Below are 16,560 nucleotides of genomic sequence, written 5' to 3' on the forward strand. Positions count from 1 at the left end.
CCGAGCTTTTGGAGCCTCTGGGCCACCCTGGAAGACAACGCGTTGCCTTGGGCCACGTGTTGAATACACAAACGCTAACGAAAACTGATGAGCAATTTCGTGTTGGGCCGCATTCCTAGCCACCCCGGGGCTGCAGGAGGCCCACATCCCTCTTCTAACACAAATTAAAATCTCTTTCAACAGATTCAAATGCACTGAAGAAGGTCGCTGTTGCCTGTTGCTGGTGTCTATGGCCTGAGTAAGGGGGCAGGAGAGCGCAAGTTTCGGGGGGAGCGAGCGGGCGCTGCGTGCCTTCCGCTGAGAGACCCAGCCCAGCGTGTGCACCCAGGAGCCAGCAAGGGCAGGGAGCATCGTACCCACCGAGCCGTGTCCATGGGAACGGGGCCACCTTCAATGACAGGTTGCTGACGTCGCCTCTGATCCTCAGAACAAACTCACCAGGTGGGTGGTGGCTCTGCAGATGGGAAACTGAGGCTCGGAGAAATGCGGCCCGGGGCCCCAGGCGATACGCCCCGCTCCCTCCCCCGCCCCACCCCTGCAAACCCGCTCGGCCGTTCTGTGGGCGGGTGGGCCGTGGCACGGCTGGCACGGGGGTCAGATGCGGAGTCCCGGGGAAGCCAGGCATCTCCCGCCCACTCTACAGCCCGCCCTCGGGGAGGGGCGTGCGGATCCCGCAGCAACTAGGAGCCAGGGTCCTGCCAGGCTGGGAAGAGCAGCATTGGGTGACTCCGAGCTCCCAGATCCTTGCAGCAGGGAGGCCGCAGGAAGGCAAGGCAGGGGGGTCAGTGGCAGCCACGTTTTGCAGGGGACCTGCTGTTCGCCAGGAACTTTCAAAACATTGCCTCAGCCTGCAGAACCTGAGCCAGTAAACGACAGCGTGACGTCCCCGTTATGGAGGCGGAAACAGGCACACGCGGAGGAATAATTTACCCGGCGACGTGCAGCTGATGGGAGGGGGCACCGAGCCCCGGTCGCGCCGTTCTGACCTCCGAGCGCACATCCTCCTCCGGGCACCACACCGCCTCTAGGGGTGTCTTGGCCGCCTCGTGCTCGGTGCCTGGCACGCGGGAGCTCAGGCCCCGCTGGGGAGGAGGGGCAGGCGGGGCGGAGGGGGAAGGACAGGCCATCCTGGGCCCCGTCGGGGCTGTGCTGGCCCCTGGAGGGGCGCGGCCGGTGGCGGCATTGGGCCGCCGTTGCGCCAGGCAAGCGGCCTGCCCAGGCGTGGACGCTGGCTGGTCATTCTAGGCCGGGAGCCTGCCGGGTCTCCCGTGGCTTTGCGATGGGGCCTGATCGGTAATCTTGTGCCCTCGTTGGCACCGGAAGGCAATCCTGAGGTGGCACCAAGCCGGCTCTGGGGGTGAGTGTTCGGGGTTTCACCTGCGCCTCTGTCACGGTTAACCTGGACAGGCACCTTCTCCACAAGGCATCCGGGGCCGCGCGTGCTCACTCCGGTACAGGCACCTTCCCGGCCCCGGCCCCGGCCCCGGCCCCGGCCCCCGCTGGCCTGAGTTTATCTCCTTGGCTGGGCGGCCGGAGGGTCTTCCCCAGCCCCGGCTGGACCCGAGCCGCGGCTCTCAGGGCAAACCCCTTCACCTGATGGCCCGTGACCGCCCCTCCAGGCCGCCACGGTCCTGCCCCAGACCTGCCGCGGACAGGGGCATCTCATGACGTCCTCGTACGGCTCCGGTTGTCAGCAGAACTGACGGGGACACCAAGTGTAAACGCGTCCTGGGCCCATCGGGCTCTGTGGCTGTTAGAGGGGCCGGGGCCCTGGCCCAACATGACGTCCACCGTGTGCCTCAGCTCTAGCGTCGGGGGGCGGGCAGTGAGGGTCTAGAGAGGAACACCCCCCCCCCAAAACTGTCCTCACGAGACCCAGGAAAGCAAGGGGGCCGCGGGGGCTCAGCGGAAGGCCTGCGGTAATTCCTCCGCTGCCTGGGATCAGGGTGAACCTTTAAAGTGTTTCATGCCCACAAGACAGGTTCATATTCAAATTTTTCCAAACTATTTTTTTTTTTTTGCTTCTAACAAAAAATAGTCCCCATGGCTGCGGGGACTGTTCCTACTTTCTAATCATTTCTGGCTCGAAACTGAGATCAGCTCCGATCTCAGGGAAACACAGCGCAGCGTTTCCCAGGCTCGCAGCCCCGGGCCCTGGGAGGGGGTCGAAAGGGGCCCAGAACATCCCGAGCCCTAAGCCAGAGAGTTTTCAGCCCTGGCTGTTCTGTTGAGGGTCACAAGAACACGGCCTGAGGCAGGGCGGCCGGAGGAGACGCCACGCCCCGCACCTTCATGGGGCGACTATCTGGGGGCGCGGTGAGGGGACGGGCTGTTTGCAAACTGCTGGGCACAGCTGGGCAGCTCGTTTCCACAACAGGCGGGCGTGCTCCGCTCAGCGGCCTCGTTCCGAGGCTCCTCGGAGCCGTGGGCCAGCCCGCCGACTTGGTAATCTGACCCCGCAAGATCTTCACTCTGGGTAAAAGTGAAAACTACACGCGTCTCATGAGTAAAATTCAACCGTGTACAACAGACTGTGTAAGATAGATGCGTGAGTGTGCGTGCGTGTTCCTGTTTTCTGTTCCCCAGGGTGTGAAAACCAGCTTGAAGCATGGGGAGCTGAGGGCTCACTCCTGCTCAGGGGTGTCACATGCCCGCTGCGGCGAAACCAGCCCTCGCCCGGGATCAACGCAGGTGCAGGTGACTCGCGGGCTCCCTGCTTCCGCGTTCCACCCCCCGGGGGGCCGTTGGAGGCTGGGGGCAGCTGAGGGTCTGCCGACGGCTGGACAGCAACGGCCACGGGGCTTCAAAGGTTCTGGCTTCAAAGTTGTGTTAGGATCCGCCACTGCCAAGTATTCAGAGAAATGATGTATCTTCCTAACGCTCATTCTCTTGCAAAAGCGACCTTCTGCTTTCAACCAGGCCTTGTGAGTAATTTTATAAAACCCAGGAGGTCTCACAAAAATGTGGAAGACTTTCCCTCCCAGAAGCCGCTTCAGTTGCCACCTAGATGGGCCGGAGGGCGGGGAACCTGCCCGCCCCACACCCCCTTCCAGTGACCTTCCTCCTTGCCCAGGGCATTCCCACCTTTGAAAGTCCCTCAACTCTAATCTGGGCCCAGGGCGCTTTCCCTTAATTGTCCCTCTGACTTCCCAAGGCGCTTCTGAAACATCACAGCAAAACTGACCCGGGCCCACCAGCGCGGACGGATGATCGCTGACGCTGGGCCCAGCGGCCGGCGGCGGGGGGGCGGCGGGGGGCGGCGGGGGGCGGCGGGGGGCTCGGCTCCTGGCGGTCACCTCTCTGCGCCCCTCGGTGTGTGGGAGATCAGCCCCGAAAACCGCAACCATGGCCCCGCATCAGCACCGTCCCGTGCAGAGTGCAGCCTTCCAGGACCCCGCGAGCCGCACCTCCCGGTGGGGTCCGGAGGCGCACGGCTCTCGCAAAGCCCTCCCGCGCCTCTGCGGCAGCCTCCGCGCTCCTAGACACAGGCCGTTAAAAAGACCCCCGCCGTCTGCAGAGCTGCATTCCCAGCACCCAAGATAACACTGGCCAAGGAAGAGCTTGAAAAATTGATGAGCAACCGGGTGGTCTGTGAGGGTTTCGTCGACCACACAGCGTTTTTTGTATGAACACGACCAATTCCTGTCCATCCGCCCCGTGCGTGGGGGCGAGCAGCAGGCGGGAGCAGATCGGCATGTGGCCACGGACACACCGGCTCCCGCTTGGCCCTCTCCCCTGCCGTCGCGGCGCCTGACTGTGCCCACCGCGCTCTTCCCTCTGTCATTGCCATACCGAGTCCAAGCCCTCCCTTCCCCTCAGGCCCCCAGTCCCTCGGGCGTCCACCCAAGGGTCTGTGCGTCTGTCCATCCCACCAGCCAGGCGGCTGACACCGAGGACAGACATGGGTAAGGCGAAGTCCCTTGCCTCAAGGAAATGCCCGATAATTCTCCGGGGCCGCAGAAAGGGCCCAGAGAAAGTTTGCTTCTGCCTCCTCCCTGTTCGGACGGGGACCGGGGCTGCCGTGCCACTCGTGGGAAACCTGCAAGCTGTCCCATTTTCTGGGCAGACCCCTGACACCTTCCTCATTGAGAAAACAGCACTGCGACCGTCTCGTGACTAGTCAGCACGATTTCACACAGGAAAGTCCGGCTCCTTGTCTATGGGCTCAGGCCCCGCTGCCCCTTCCCCCGGGTGGAGAGCTGAGCTTGCCTGGAAGAGTATCACTTGTTCAGCGTGCAACTTCAGCATCAGAAATGAACGTGGACATTGCGTGGCGTTCGGGATCGTGGGAACCGGCTTTGAAAGAAAACGCGGAGTTTTCGCGACAGATCCGGTCGCCTCGCCTTCCTGTCGAGAGGAGGGAGAGGACCGAGAGGAGCTCGTGGACGGGACCTCAGGGTGCACCCCACCCTCCGCTGGGTCACCAGCCACAGGCAGCCTGTCACAGTCCACGGGGACCCGGGGGAACACAATGCCAAGAGAAAGTCCCAGCAGCAACAAGACCAGCTGCGGGTGTCGGAAGCCGCCTCGGTGCCCAAAACACCTCAGCAGGTTCTCTTACAATGTTGGATCGATGACTCCTAACGGGCAAGAGTGCGGAGGCGGCACACGTCCGCAGCAACAAGCGTGGAACCTTAGCTGGAAACGTCCCGTGTCTTTACCACGTTTGTCAAACAGCTGCAGATTCCACCACCCTGGCTTCCTCAAAGGGAAGCGATGCAATTGAGTAGGAAGATTAGGCTCCTAAAGTAAATTTTAAACGCCGCCAAAAATCTGGTCCCATTACAACTCCCCGCCCCACGTGCTTCTAAAAGACAGGGTCCACGTTCGCGCGACAAAACCACAGTGGATCACCATTTGGGGGGCCAAAACTGAGTATTTAATTATAAAACACATTATGCCTAAGAACACTTCAAGGAAATAGAAACCAAAAAATCTTTCTCCCTTTACTTTCAATAGCCTTTTCTCCTACCTACAAAGAGGAGGTGAAAACCAAACAATAAAACCTCCTCGTCTGTAACAAAAGACTCTACGGAAAAATTTACCTGTTCGCGATTATTCCATTCAGTGGATTACGAAGTGCACCCACACACACGTCGATGCTCTGGCGAGCCGTCAAGGGGAAGGCTCGCATCGCCCTCAGACTGAGGTAACTCATTTGAATGGCGGAGAACAAAGCAAGCTCTCTAAAATGTCAAATCTGGGCGGGGGGCGGGGGACCCACCCAGAAATAGGTGACAGTAACTCACAGCAAAACTAAAACTGCTCAAGTGGCCATACCCACCCCCAGCAACACCGGAGTATCGGTGCACCGCCCCCGACACGTCCCTTTATCCGGTCCCGCGGGTCTTCTTAATCGTGCACCGTTCTCATCAACTGTGGAACCGTTTTTGAGGGGAAAAAGAGTGGCGGTTTCCAGGCCGTCCGCCCGGCAGCTATCAGGGCGGGGCGCGCGGTGCGGACGGGGGCTCTCCAGCCACCGAAGCGTTCAGCACGTGCGCCAGGAGCCTCGCGGGGTAACTCTTCCGACGTGAGGCCTCCGGAGGTAGCTTTCGAGGTCGCCCTGTCCCACGCTTCCTGAGTTGTCCCCCTGCGCCCGCCGGGTGGGCTAGAACACGCGTTCCAGCCACGGGCTACCGATACGCCCAAAACTGCGGCTGCGAAGGGGAGAGACACCGCGTTACCGGAGCCCGGCCCCGCCCTTACTCGTGAGGTTATAAACGTGCTTCCCGTGCCCTAAAGCGGTACGGCATGATCTCCAAAACCGCGTGAAATGTTCAGGTGCATTACACCTGCAGGTTTTTAAATATTTATGACTGTTATTAAAAGTAATGTTTTTCTTACCACAAACGCTGGAGACTAAGTACAGGTCAACAATAGAACAACAGTGTTGCAATGTGTTGCTATACTGATGACTTAGCAATGGCTGTTAGGTTTGTTGATACAGGCGTCATATGCCAAGATCTCTTTGTAATTCTCCAGCATAGTTTTCCCATAAACGCTTTGGCAAGGTCACGATTATTCCCGTTTCATAGATGCCCCCTGGAAACCCTACTAGGAGGTACCTACAAGGACAGTTTCAGGGCCAAGAGCTCATCCACATTAAGGACGCAGAGTATGGGGCACGCTCTTCCCCTACTGAGCACTCAAAACATGCTGGCTACTGTTATTACGCAAAGGTAGGAGCCCCCATTTCGAGGTGTTTGGAGCACAGTCTGAGCAGGCCAGCCGGGCTGGGGTCTTCCCCCAGAGGCGGACGGCTCTTCCCCACCCCCATGAAGATGCCACCGTTTACGGGTGCTGGTGCGCCCGCCGCAACGCCCTTCCCCTTCCTCCCTCCCAGCCCCCGACCACGCTTCACACCTCTTCAGGGCACGCTCTCAGTCCTGCGCCCCTGCTCTGACGGCCCCTCCCGCGGGGGTGAGCACCCCGGCCTCTCCCAAGTCTGGGCAAGGTCATCGGCAGCGGCGCTCCTCCCGCGGATCCGACAGCGCCCAGGAGGGCGGGGACTGCGCGCACGCGCGCTACGTGCTCAGCGGCGGCGCGAGGCCAGACGCGGTGGGGGCCCCACCAGCCTCTGTGCCGGGAGGGCGCCTGGGGCCTGACAGCAGCCAGCTTCACGGCTGAAGAACAGGCTTCACCTAGCATGGCAGCTGGCGGCAGAGAGGCTGGGTGGCAGCCCCGGGGGTGGGGCCCACGGAGCGCGAGGCTGGGAGAGCGGTGTGTCCCCGTGGAAGCCGAGGGGCAGAGGGAGCAGCTCTGAGGGACCTGGGCTCCATCTGGTTACCGAGGCTCCCACCAGCTGAGCCGCGTCCAGACTCACTGGCTCCGGACACCTCGACACCACCGCTGGGAACGCGGGCTGGAGGCCCGGGCTGACTGCGCCCGGTCCCACGCCTACGGGGTTTCTGACCAGGGCATTCGCAGCAACACGCACGTCAGGGGCCTTGCTGGTTGGAGGGACAGAGCCCGGGCAGGTCCAGGAGCCCCGAAGACTTACCAGGCAGTCGGGCCGCGTCGTGCGCGCCTGGCCCTGCGCGGAGCTGCAGTGCGGAGGGAGGCCCTTGGGGGCTCCAGGCCCGGGCGACGGCAGGGACCCCCAGACACTGTGACTGGTGCCGGCCGCCGCGCCCCAGCAGGGGACGACTGTGGGACAGTACCTGATGGCGTGGGAGGAGCTAAGGGGCAGCGCTGGGCTGGGAGCGCAGCCTTGGTGCCTGTGCCCGGCCGCTGTCTCCGGGGCGGAGCTGGGAGGACCTTGGAAAACAAGGAGAGTGCGTGACCGTCAGTGTGCTCCCGTCCCCGAGCTCTCTGTCCTCCCCACGTTTCGCACAGACAGAATCGCTACACCCGACTGCTGCTGGGAAAACAAAGCGGACACGTTAGGAGCAGCATTTAATGCAACAGGTACATTACAAACGAGGGTCCTCGCGTCATTAGAGGGCGGATTTTAGAGAAGCATCAGTGTGTGTGTGGGGGGGGGGGGTGCTGTTTCCACCGTAATCAAAAGGTGACCGTCCCCAGGAAGCAAGACGTCGGAAGAACTCCCTGCAGCCGCGACTGCTTTTGGCTGATTCCCTGCCAGGGCGGCAAGCTGCGCCGCTGCATGGACGCAGCGGCGCCCAACGGCCCCTGGGAGGCAGGAACACACTTAAAAATGCATAATGGATGTTAACAACGTAATCTCAAGTGACGCCATGAATACCTGTTTATTTTTTTCTGGACATTAATAATAATAAAAGCGATTGTACTTCTAACTACAAAGGTACCTGGAATATTTGCGAGTCTTCGCATTTCAGCAGACGCGTGCGCTGATTGGCGGCAAAGGACAAGCAAAGGCAGCCTGGCGTCGCCTAAACGCTGCGCTGGATCAGCCCACCCGCATCACGGTCCGGACGGGCGTAGGTGACCAGAACGAAGTCGGAGGGACGTCACTGATTTCAAACACTTGGCTCACGCAACACGGGCTCTACATGTGCTCGCGATCTCAAACTCATTCACGCCAGACTTCCCGGTACTCAGCCCAAGGAAAAGACCAAAGTGCGGAAAAGTCACAGGGGGACATACGTGCTTCCTGTCGTAGAAGAGAGGTAGGCACTCTCCCCGTAAAACCGGAAACTCTAAATGCGTACCCCGGAAACTATAAATGCGTGAACATGAAACTGTCTAGGACGCTAGGCTAAGTAACAAAAGTGGGGGACACAATCGGACGTCCCTCACGACCGCTCCTGCAGGAAAATGCACAGAAAGAGACTTGAACGCAAGACATTTAGAAAACAGTTATTACCACTGTTGGGTTAGTAAAGGACTACTATTGCTTTTCAAATGGAAAAATGTAAGTCAAATGAAAACAAACGGGGGTTTTGACTCAAGGATCTGCAAGCTCTCCTCCCGCCTGAACTCGCACGGTGAGAACGCAGAAGGAGGGGACGTAGGAGCAAGAGGTGACAGCCGCGGGCACGCACCCACGGCCTGACCTCCATCTGAGTGGACACGGGCTGATCTCGGCACTCGGCGCGGCCGCCAGCCAGCTGCTCTCAGCACGTTAGCACGGTCGCGGCTACTTCCTTCCCCTTCTCCTCCCCGCTCTCCCTGAGGCTGGAGAGAAGCCTAAGCCGACCAATGAATCCCCCGGACGCTGGCTTGGTTGCATGACCAAGGGGGGCTACGTTCTGGTTTCGCCCCCCTTTCTCTTCCGACACCGGACACCATCCCCGGTGAGTCACCGTGTAGTTGCCTGTGGCTTCCGCTCTGTCCCTGCGCTGAGCACGGCGCCCTAAGCAGCACTGCGGCGACCGGAGGAGTCGCGTCGTGCGGCTGCGGCCGCTCTGCTTCCGATGTGCGACCTCCGTAAGGAAGGGGACCACGTACTGGTCGTCCGCGTGCCCCCACCCGCGGAGCAGGGACGTCTGAGCTGGAACCGGGGGACGACCGGGCAGTGAGCCGGGTCGAGGGCGCGAAAGGCCACCCCAGCGCGGGCAGGCGCGGTGAGAGTGCGGGGTCCCCTCGGTGCGGGTCTGGGCAAGGGCCGCCGCAGCCTCGACGCCCGGGGAGGCAGCCGGGTGTCCCCGCCTCTGAGAGGCAGCCCAGGAGCGGGACACGCGGCAAGGGCTGGCGTCTCACGGAAGAGTAACCTTCGGGGACGCTAGGTCACACAGTCGCTGGGTCCTTTTACTCTGCCTCTGCCTCTTCAATCTTATTTCTGCGAGTACATGGGCGGCCCAGCCTGTGTAACCCAAACAACACACGCGCCCCGTGGTGGGTAAAGGCCTGTTCGCAATGAACCTGCGTGTCACGCCGCTTCCTGAGCGTCCATGCGAGTCGGGCACGGCTCTCGGCGCTAGAAGCACAGCAATGAGCGTAGCCGGCCGGAAAATGCCCCATGTGTGTATGCGGGGGGGGGCGGGGGAGGTATTCTAGTGGGAGGAGGCAGGCAGTAAGTAACACGTGCAAGGCTACAAAAGGCAGGAAAGCGCACAGAGGAAGCGGGCACGAGCCCCACACAGGCGTGACACAGGCATGACACAGGCGTGACGCAGGCAGGACGGTGCTGGGCTCGCCCGGCCCCCAAGAAGGGGACACAGGCATGAAGGTGGTCAATCAACTCACGCGTGCAGCGCTCAGGACCTAGCGGGGAATGAATACAAACGTATTCCCTTTAGGTTCTACTCGCATAAATAAAGCCCCCAGCGCGCTGGTCACCCCTCAGTAAGGCGCGCTTTCTGGTCGTGACGGTCAACGTCGGGCCCACCTTCGGAAGGGCGCTAGTGAGGTGCCTGGGGCCGGCCCGTGTGCCTCAGCAGGCGACCCCGGAGCGGCTCCTGGTGGGACCCCCGGCCGGGCTCCAGCCCCAGGTTACGGGAGTGGGGGGAGCGGAGAAGCCCAGGAGCGCGCGGGTCCGGCATGTTGCCACCCCCGGGTGCGGCCGAGCTCACCTCTCACGGCGCCATCTGAGGGGCCCCCGGAGGCAGGGGCGGGGCACAGACTCAGGCACCTGTTCGCCAGGAAGCTGATTCCTCTCCCAGGTGGGTGCACGCTGGCCGATACACTGTTTTCCCTTAAAAAGACAGAAAAAAAAGTACTTTACACATTTCTCAAGGAAGACTGCAGGAACATGACTGAGTTCCATTGTTCTTCTATCATTCGGGTCATAAAACACAGCACAAGCCCAAACGATGGGTTGTCGAAGTAGAAGAATGCGTTGCCGAACGGGACCCGCATGATTCTTTAGGGTGCGAAGGAATGACGTGCTTTTCCTCTCTCGTCTTCCTTCGTTTACTCTTCCAATCGGCTTGAATAGGAAGTGCTCCTTTGGCACGTCACCGTGTGTGCTGGTGGTTTTGTGAGGGATTCATTGCTCCAAAGCCTGTGACTTCCCGTGACAAAGGAACGCTAGAATCCACTGTGTCCCTACTCGTGGCCACGGTCACGGCCGCCGCCACCGGGAAAGCCCTGGTTTAGGGTCCTCGGAAATAGCAAGAGGACACTAGGCAAGTGACAACAGCACCGGGGCCTGAAAATACCACGTATTTTATCGCTGCCGTGAAATGATGTGCCTCAGCCATGGGGTTTCTTTTCTAACCCGCACCCGAGGATACGGTCACTGGTCTCAGACAGAGAGAGGGAGGGAGGGAGGGAGAGGGAAACATCGACATGAGAGGGACACAGGTGGGTTGCTTCCCGTGCACCCCCCCCCCAACCGGGGGCCGAACCCACCACCTCTTGGTGCCCAGGTTGGACACGCCCCAACCCACGGAGCCACCGGCCGGGGCAGTTCCCTGAGCCCTAACCAACGCCAAGGCGCTCACGTGGGCGGGTGCGGGCCGCCTCCTCGCCCCACAATGGCACCGGGGGAGCCTGCAGGGGCCCCGAGCACACCTTGGCGTGGCGGCCGCACTGGGCAGGGGCAGCTGGAAGGGCGCTTGCTTCTTGCAGAACCTGGCGTTGCGCTGGAGTGCCTCCGCAATCTGCAACAGAGAGCGAAGGCTGCACTTAGCGGGGCCCGTCCTCCTCACCGACACACGCACGCCTCCCGGGACACAGGCCAGAGAGAGGCACGGTTGTAGCGTCAAAGCCTAGCCGGGGGGCGGCGGGAAACGCCGGGGCCCCGGGTCCATACCTGGCCCAGGACGGCCGGAGGGATTCTGTCCCGGACCCGCTGCACGTGCTCCACGGCGGCCTCCAGGACGGACGCCGCGTCGTTCTTCCTGCCCTTGCCACCCGGCACCAGGGCGCGCAGCTGCTCACAGCTGTGCTTGATGCGCTCCCTGCAGGGGGCGGCAGAGGGGGGCCATCAGCCCCGGCTGCTTCTGCACCCACCAGCCCCCTGCCAGGGGCTCTGCGTAAAAAGCACGCTGCCCCTCCCTGTCTAGTCTCCCAGTGGGAGGACGGCCGTGTCCCCAAAAGCCAGCAGCGTCACAAGCCCTGGGCGCCCACATGGGCAGCATGTGCTCACAGACCCCAGGCCCAGACCTGGGGACACAGGGGTCCCCTTCTCTGCCGTTCCACGTCCCAGGATCAGCGACCTGCCGTCGATCACTGGCCAAAAACATAAAGCGGAGAAGTTCGGAATGGAACAACGTGTACGTTTTAAACTGTGCGCTGTTCTGAGCTGCGTCATGAAATCACCCGCCATCCGGCTCGGCCCGGTCTGGCCTATTGGGAACCATCCCTCGGTCATGTGCCTCCGCGCTGCGTGTGCCGCCTGTGTGCTGGTGGCTCCGGGGTTGTCTCCGATCGCTTACGAGAGACCATATGCACCCAGCTTTTATGACAGTGTATGGTTATATTTGTTCTATTGTATTAGTAGTTACTGTTGTTGATCTCTCGTTGTGCCCGGTTTATAAATTAGTTTTTCAGAGGTATGTATGTATAGGGGAAAACAGTACATATAGGGTTTGGTACGGTTTGTGGTTTCAGGCACCTCCTCGGCGGGGGCGGGGGGAGGTGGGGATCTTGGAATGTCTCCCCTCGGGTGGGGGCCACTGCCCACATCCACCGATGGCGCCTGCCGTTGGCTCTTCCCCCAGAAGAGGGACTTGCGCGCTCTACAAAGTGAATCCTCTGGCAACTCCCACTAGAAGCCTAGAAGCAAAGAGACATCAGAATGTTCCCATCACTGTGACCTGGGCCACGTTTCGAACCACAGATCCGTGAGCCTCTCGTGAGCCAGGGCTGGGCACTGAGCCAAGGGCAAGGCCGCAGGTGCGGGCAGACCGACAAACCACACGCAGGTGAGAACAGCCAGGCCGGAGCCAGAACAGAGCTAACCTGCACGTCCCATAGTTCCCAAGGGAAACGCGAGGAAATATGAATCTAAATTCACCAAAGCCTTCGATCTCTTCATTTTTCCAAGGATTCCTGTCATAAACACGAGGAAACGCCTGCCTGCGCTGACTATCACGCCTTGAGGGCCAGGACCGCCGGCAGTCACCTAACCTCTGAGCCTTAGCAGGGCAATAATAGTGCTAAAAAATCTAGTCCGACATGGACCAGTGACTACGTGAGCTATTCTAGGTCAGCGGTCCTTTCAATGGGCTTCGGGGAGGACTGAGGGTTCGGGGCCTGTCTCAGGGGCCGTTCAGGAGAGAGAGAGAGACGGAAACGTCAACAACTTGACAACGTGAATGGAGGGCTTTGAACCTTTCACACACGTGAACATGGAGCTTTCACGTACAAGGATCTAAAACACGGGACAAACTTTTTAGTATCCGTTATAGCAGCGTGTCAGGAAACGATGAAAAGCAATCTAAACATGCAAAGTAAGCGGATGTGTAAGCAAGCACCAGCGCATTCGCTCAGCAGAATGTTCCTGGGCAGTGGAAATGAGTTACAGAGCTCACTGCGGAAAACGGGATATTCGTATAGGATACGACTGCGGGATACAAGACGGCAGCTAAAGTATGACCACCGCCATTAAACAAAGGAGACACACAGCAAAGAAAAAAAACAAGACTGAAAGGAAAACCACCACCTAACGGTTATTTCTGGATGACGTGGGCTGTGGAAAATACGATTTCTTCGTTTTATTTTCCATATTTTCCAAATGTTTTTGCGAGGCATACGTCACTTTCATAATGAAAAAGCACAGTACAGGTTTTCCCAACATCTATTAGGAAAACATTCTAACATAGAGAGAGGTTGAAAGAATTAAAAAATCTTCATACTTAGACGATGAAAGAATGAAGAGCCTGAATGGGCAGCACTTACGCACGCCCCGCCCGGAGCCCACAGTGAACACGTACCGTCCTCGTCGGTCCCGTATTAAGCGTCCCTCTGTCCCTCTGTCCCCCCGCCGCGCTATGCCGACGCACTTCCGAGCAATTGTTCCGCGGCCTGAACCGTCGCGATGGCCCCCAAGGCTCTCGCCCCTGCTTGTCTTGTCTGGAATCACAGCCACCTCGCACCCGCCCCGCAGACAGACCTGCATCCGCAGCGTCTGCATCTCTAGCCCGGGCCTTTCTGCGGACGGCACGGGACAGCCAGCGCCACCGAACCCACAGGCGTTCAAACTCACCAAAAGCGGGTCACCCCCGGCCGTCCGCTGTGCCTCCTACTCGGAAGTTACGCTCGACCCCGCCCCAGCCACGCACCCGTTGACTCTGCCTACCCCGTGTGTCTAAAGTGGGCTTGTCCCCCGCTCTCCCAAGTCTGACACCATCGTGCACGGTCTCGTTTCCTCCTACGGATGCTCTGGCCTCCGCGCTCAGCTCGCTCTCCGACGTGCTGGCGGAGGGCTCGTCCTAAGGCCCATGTGTGGCCACGCCACCCCTTCACTGGTCCCTTCAGCACCTCCCCCGGTTGCCCTCAGGTTCCTTAGCGGGACGCCCTCAGCCCTCGCCCGCGACCCCCCGTCTCCTGCCTCTTTCCGCCTGAGTCCACTCATGGGAACACTCGCAGCTCCAAATTCACGGGCCTTTCCCACACGGCCAGCCTCTCTACCCACCCACAAGCGCCCCTCCCTGATTCCTGAACCACAGCAACGGCAACTTTTGGGTTACAGCTCGGCGTTGCCCCCACCTTCTCAGGAAACCCTCCTTGGCCCTCCTTCTGCCGGAGGCAACCTGGCTGGGAGCCCGTTGTGTGCTCGCCTCCGCCACGATAGGTGTCAGAGCCTGGTTTCCGACTTCGTAGCCGCCGATTTGGGAGGCTGGCTGAGCGCTCCGCGAAGCCCTCCGCGTAGAGGAGGGTTTGTTTTTCATCTCAGTTCTCCGGTCACTTTCTGGCACGCAGGAGATACTCACAGCTATTCGCTGAATGACTAAGTGAATGAATGAGCGGCATGTATGTGGTTGTGAGATTACTAGTCTCATGTAGGCCTCTAACAATATTACAAAAAATTATAAAATTCATGAAAGCATTTCTTCCTGCAAAGGAATGGTGCTAAAAATTCAAAATTCACCTTCTCAGCTTTTCCTTGCTTGAATGAAGAAGAGAAATCCTTTTGCTTCTTTCAAAATCAGACAACGGAGCCTTTAATTCAAGTCCAATGTCGTTTCTTAGAGAGTCAGAACTAGAAACAAGGGAAAAATCACACCATACATTTAAGAGGAACATTGTCAGGCAAGAGTAAACAACCCCTAATCACAGGGTGTTTCTCCAAGTCTCTCGCTTCATACAACGGTGCAGTAAATATCAAAGCACTTTGCCTTACATATTTGGTGCAAAACATTTCAAAAGAGTTTATATCAAGATCATCCTAAACTCAGTGACTGATCGATATTCTAAAATACATTGATAAAGAATAACAGCTCTCAGCAAGATTAAAATAACCATCCGAGCCCACTGGTTGCCGCGACCCCATATTATGCGGCTGCACCTCCAGGCGCATTAGAGGAGAGAGAGGAAAAGGTCAAAGGGCCGCTGCACGCGCTTCTCACCCGGTTGGCACGGCTGGTTCCCTCTGCTTAAAAATTTACCGATTATTGGACATTTTCTAGCTCTACCATTTCTCTAGAACTTCTCTAGGCATTTTGATGAACTGAGTTGATTTTTTTTTTTACAGCTTCCCTAAGCACCTTAAAAACTAATATTACCTCCTTTATCCCTAGGGATATAACTTGATTTGAAAATTTCCTTGTATTGTTAGTAGTAGGATTCTGAGGAAAACAGAGACCCCAGACGAGGGGACTCAGAAAGCAGTCACAGGTAAAACGAGAAGACCCCAGAGCTGTCCAGACCCTTTCCCAGCCTCGCATTCCAGACGTGGTTTAAGACAGTAAATCTCTTTGAGGTTAAAATGTTCAATAAGATTAAGGGAGCTATTGATATCTCTGTATTACTTAAGTGAGTGCATCTTTGGTTTAACCACACGGATTGGCTGCCAAGCCTCTTCCTTGATCAAAATAGTAAACGCTCCCATTCTATAAAGAGCAGATGGTCACATTCAAGAAATTCCGGAAGTGGCTGACTCAGGATCCCCGCCATCACCGCCCCTGGCGGCGGCAGTTACATCCGCTGCCTGCAACCCTTCGCTCTATTTAAAACCCCCTTGGCAATCGGCTGCAGGTGCAGGAAAGAAAGGCACGGGAGCCGAACTGGTAGAAGCCCGATGCAAGGCCAGCCTCCGAAGGGCCTGGCCCCAGCTCACCTGCCTACACCACGCGGGTGGGGATGCGGGTTCTAACCCCTCAGGCTGAGAACCAGAGGCAGAGACACGCCCTGAAGGGTCATTTTCAATCATGGGGGTGCAGGTTAAAGGGGGCACCGGAGAAGCTCCGTGGTAGGTGGGTGACAGCCGAGACTCTTATCGAAGTGATTATTGGGCTTTATGTAAAATAGTTGTTTGAAGAAAAGATTCTGTTGAGAAGCAGTTTGGCCACCGCTGGTATTACTTAATTTTGATAGGTGGTAACCCAGACTCCCCCTGAACACATCCGTGATGGGGAACTTCGCCCCTTACGATCCGCCTGCCCCGCTGTGGGCAGCTGCGATTGGTACAAAGTGGCCCTTCACATTTAGCGGACTGCCCCGGAGTGGGTGACCGCAGCCCAAGCTCGGGTCCTGAAACGCAGGCGAAGGGACACCCCTCTTCCCCAAAATAGCCTCTTCCGCCTTGCGCATCGCCCCCGGCCTGGAGCTGGCGTCCCACAGTCAGTAAGCCTCCCCCCCCACCGGTGTTTAATGAAATGCCTACAGTAAACACGGCTAGTTTGAGAAAGTGGAAAAAAAAAACAACAACGAACCAAGCAAACAGATCAGCGGAAAAGCACCCCAGGCCTTCGGTGCAGGGCTCTCGCGGGGGCGGCCGGGGCTCTCCCGCCGTCACGGGATTCTCCCTCTTCACTGAAATTTCAAAAGGGGGACCACGTTAATGGTAGAGCCACTGCCGCCGTCGATGTTCATCACGTGGACACACCTTCATCGACGGCCGTTGTCACTTTTTACTCAATAGACTTTATAAAGCAGTATTTTTTAACATCCTCACCCAAGAGCAGGTTTATTGATTTTTTTTTTAAGAGAGTGGGGAGGAGGGGACGGGGAAACAGTGATGTGAGAGAGAAAGATCGAGCAGCTGTTCCCGCCCACACCCCCCTCAGGAACGGAACCCACACACTCTTG

At 58.6% G+C, this 16,560-nt stretch overlaps 1 protein-coding gene across 1 annotated transcript in view; it reads right to left on the minus strand.

Moving 5' to 3' along the window:
* Window positions 1-637: 637 nt before the first annotated feature.
* SOHLH2 (spermatogenesis and oogenesis specific basic helix-loop-helix 2) overlaps window positions 638-16,560 on the minus strand; it is a 30,364-nt gene continuing 14,441 nt past the window's right edge. Inside the window, exons 5-12 of the mRNA XM_054586709.1 lie at window positions 16,185-16,284; window positions 14,402-14,512; window positions 11,120-11,267; window positions 10,879-10,967; window positions 9,936-10,057; window positions 6,788-7,257; window positions 987-1,082; window positions 638-703 (exon numbers count right to left, since the gene is read on the minus strand). Of these exons, the coding sequence (XP_054442684.1) occupies window positions 638-703; window positions 987-1,082; window positions 6,788-7,257; window positions 9,936-10,057; window positions 10,879-10,967; window positions 11,120-11,267; window positions 14,402-14,512; window positions 16,185-16,284 (1,202 nt within the window). The remainder of the gene's footprint in view (window positions 704-986; window positions 1,083-6,787; window positions 7,258-9,935; window positions 10,058-10,878; window positions 10,968-11,119; window positions 11,268-14,401; window positions 14,513-16,184; window positions 16,285-16,560) is intronic.

This window comes from Pteronotus mesoamericanus, unplaced genomic scaffold (genome assembly GCF_021234165.1).
Source record: "Pteronotus mesoamericanus isolate MK-2021 breed Mesoamerican mustached bat unplaced genomic scaffold, CSHL_Meso_final contig_94, whole genome shotgun sequence".
NCBI lineage: Eukaryota > Metazoa > Chordata > Mammalia > Chiroptera > Mormoopidae > Pteronotus > Pteronotus mesoamericanus.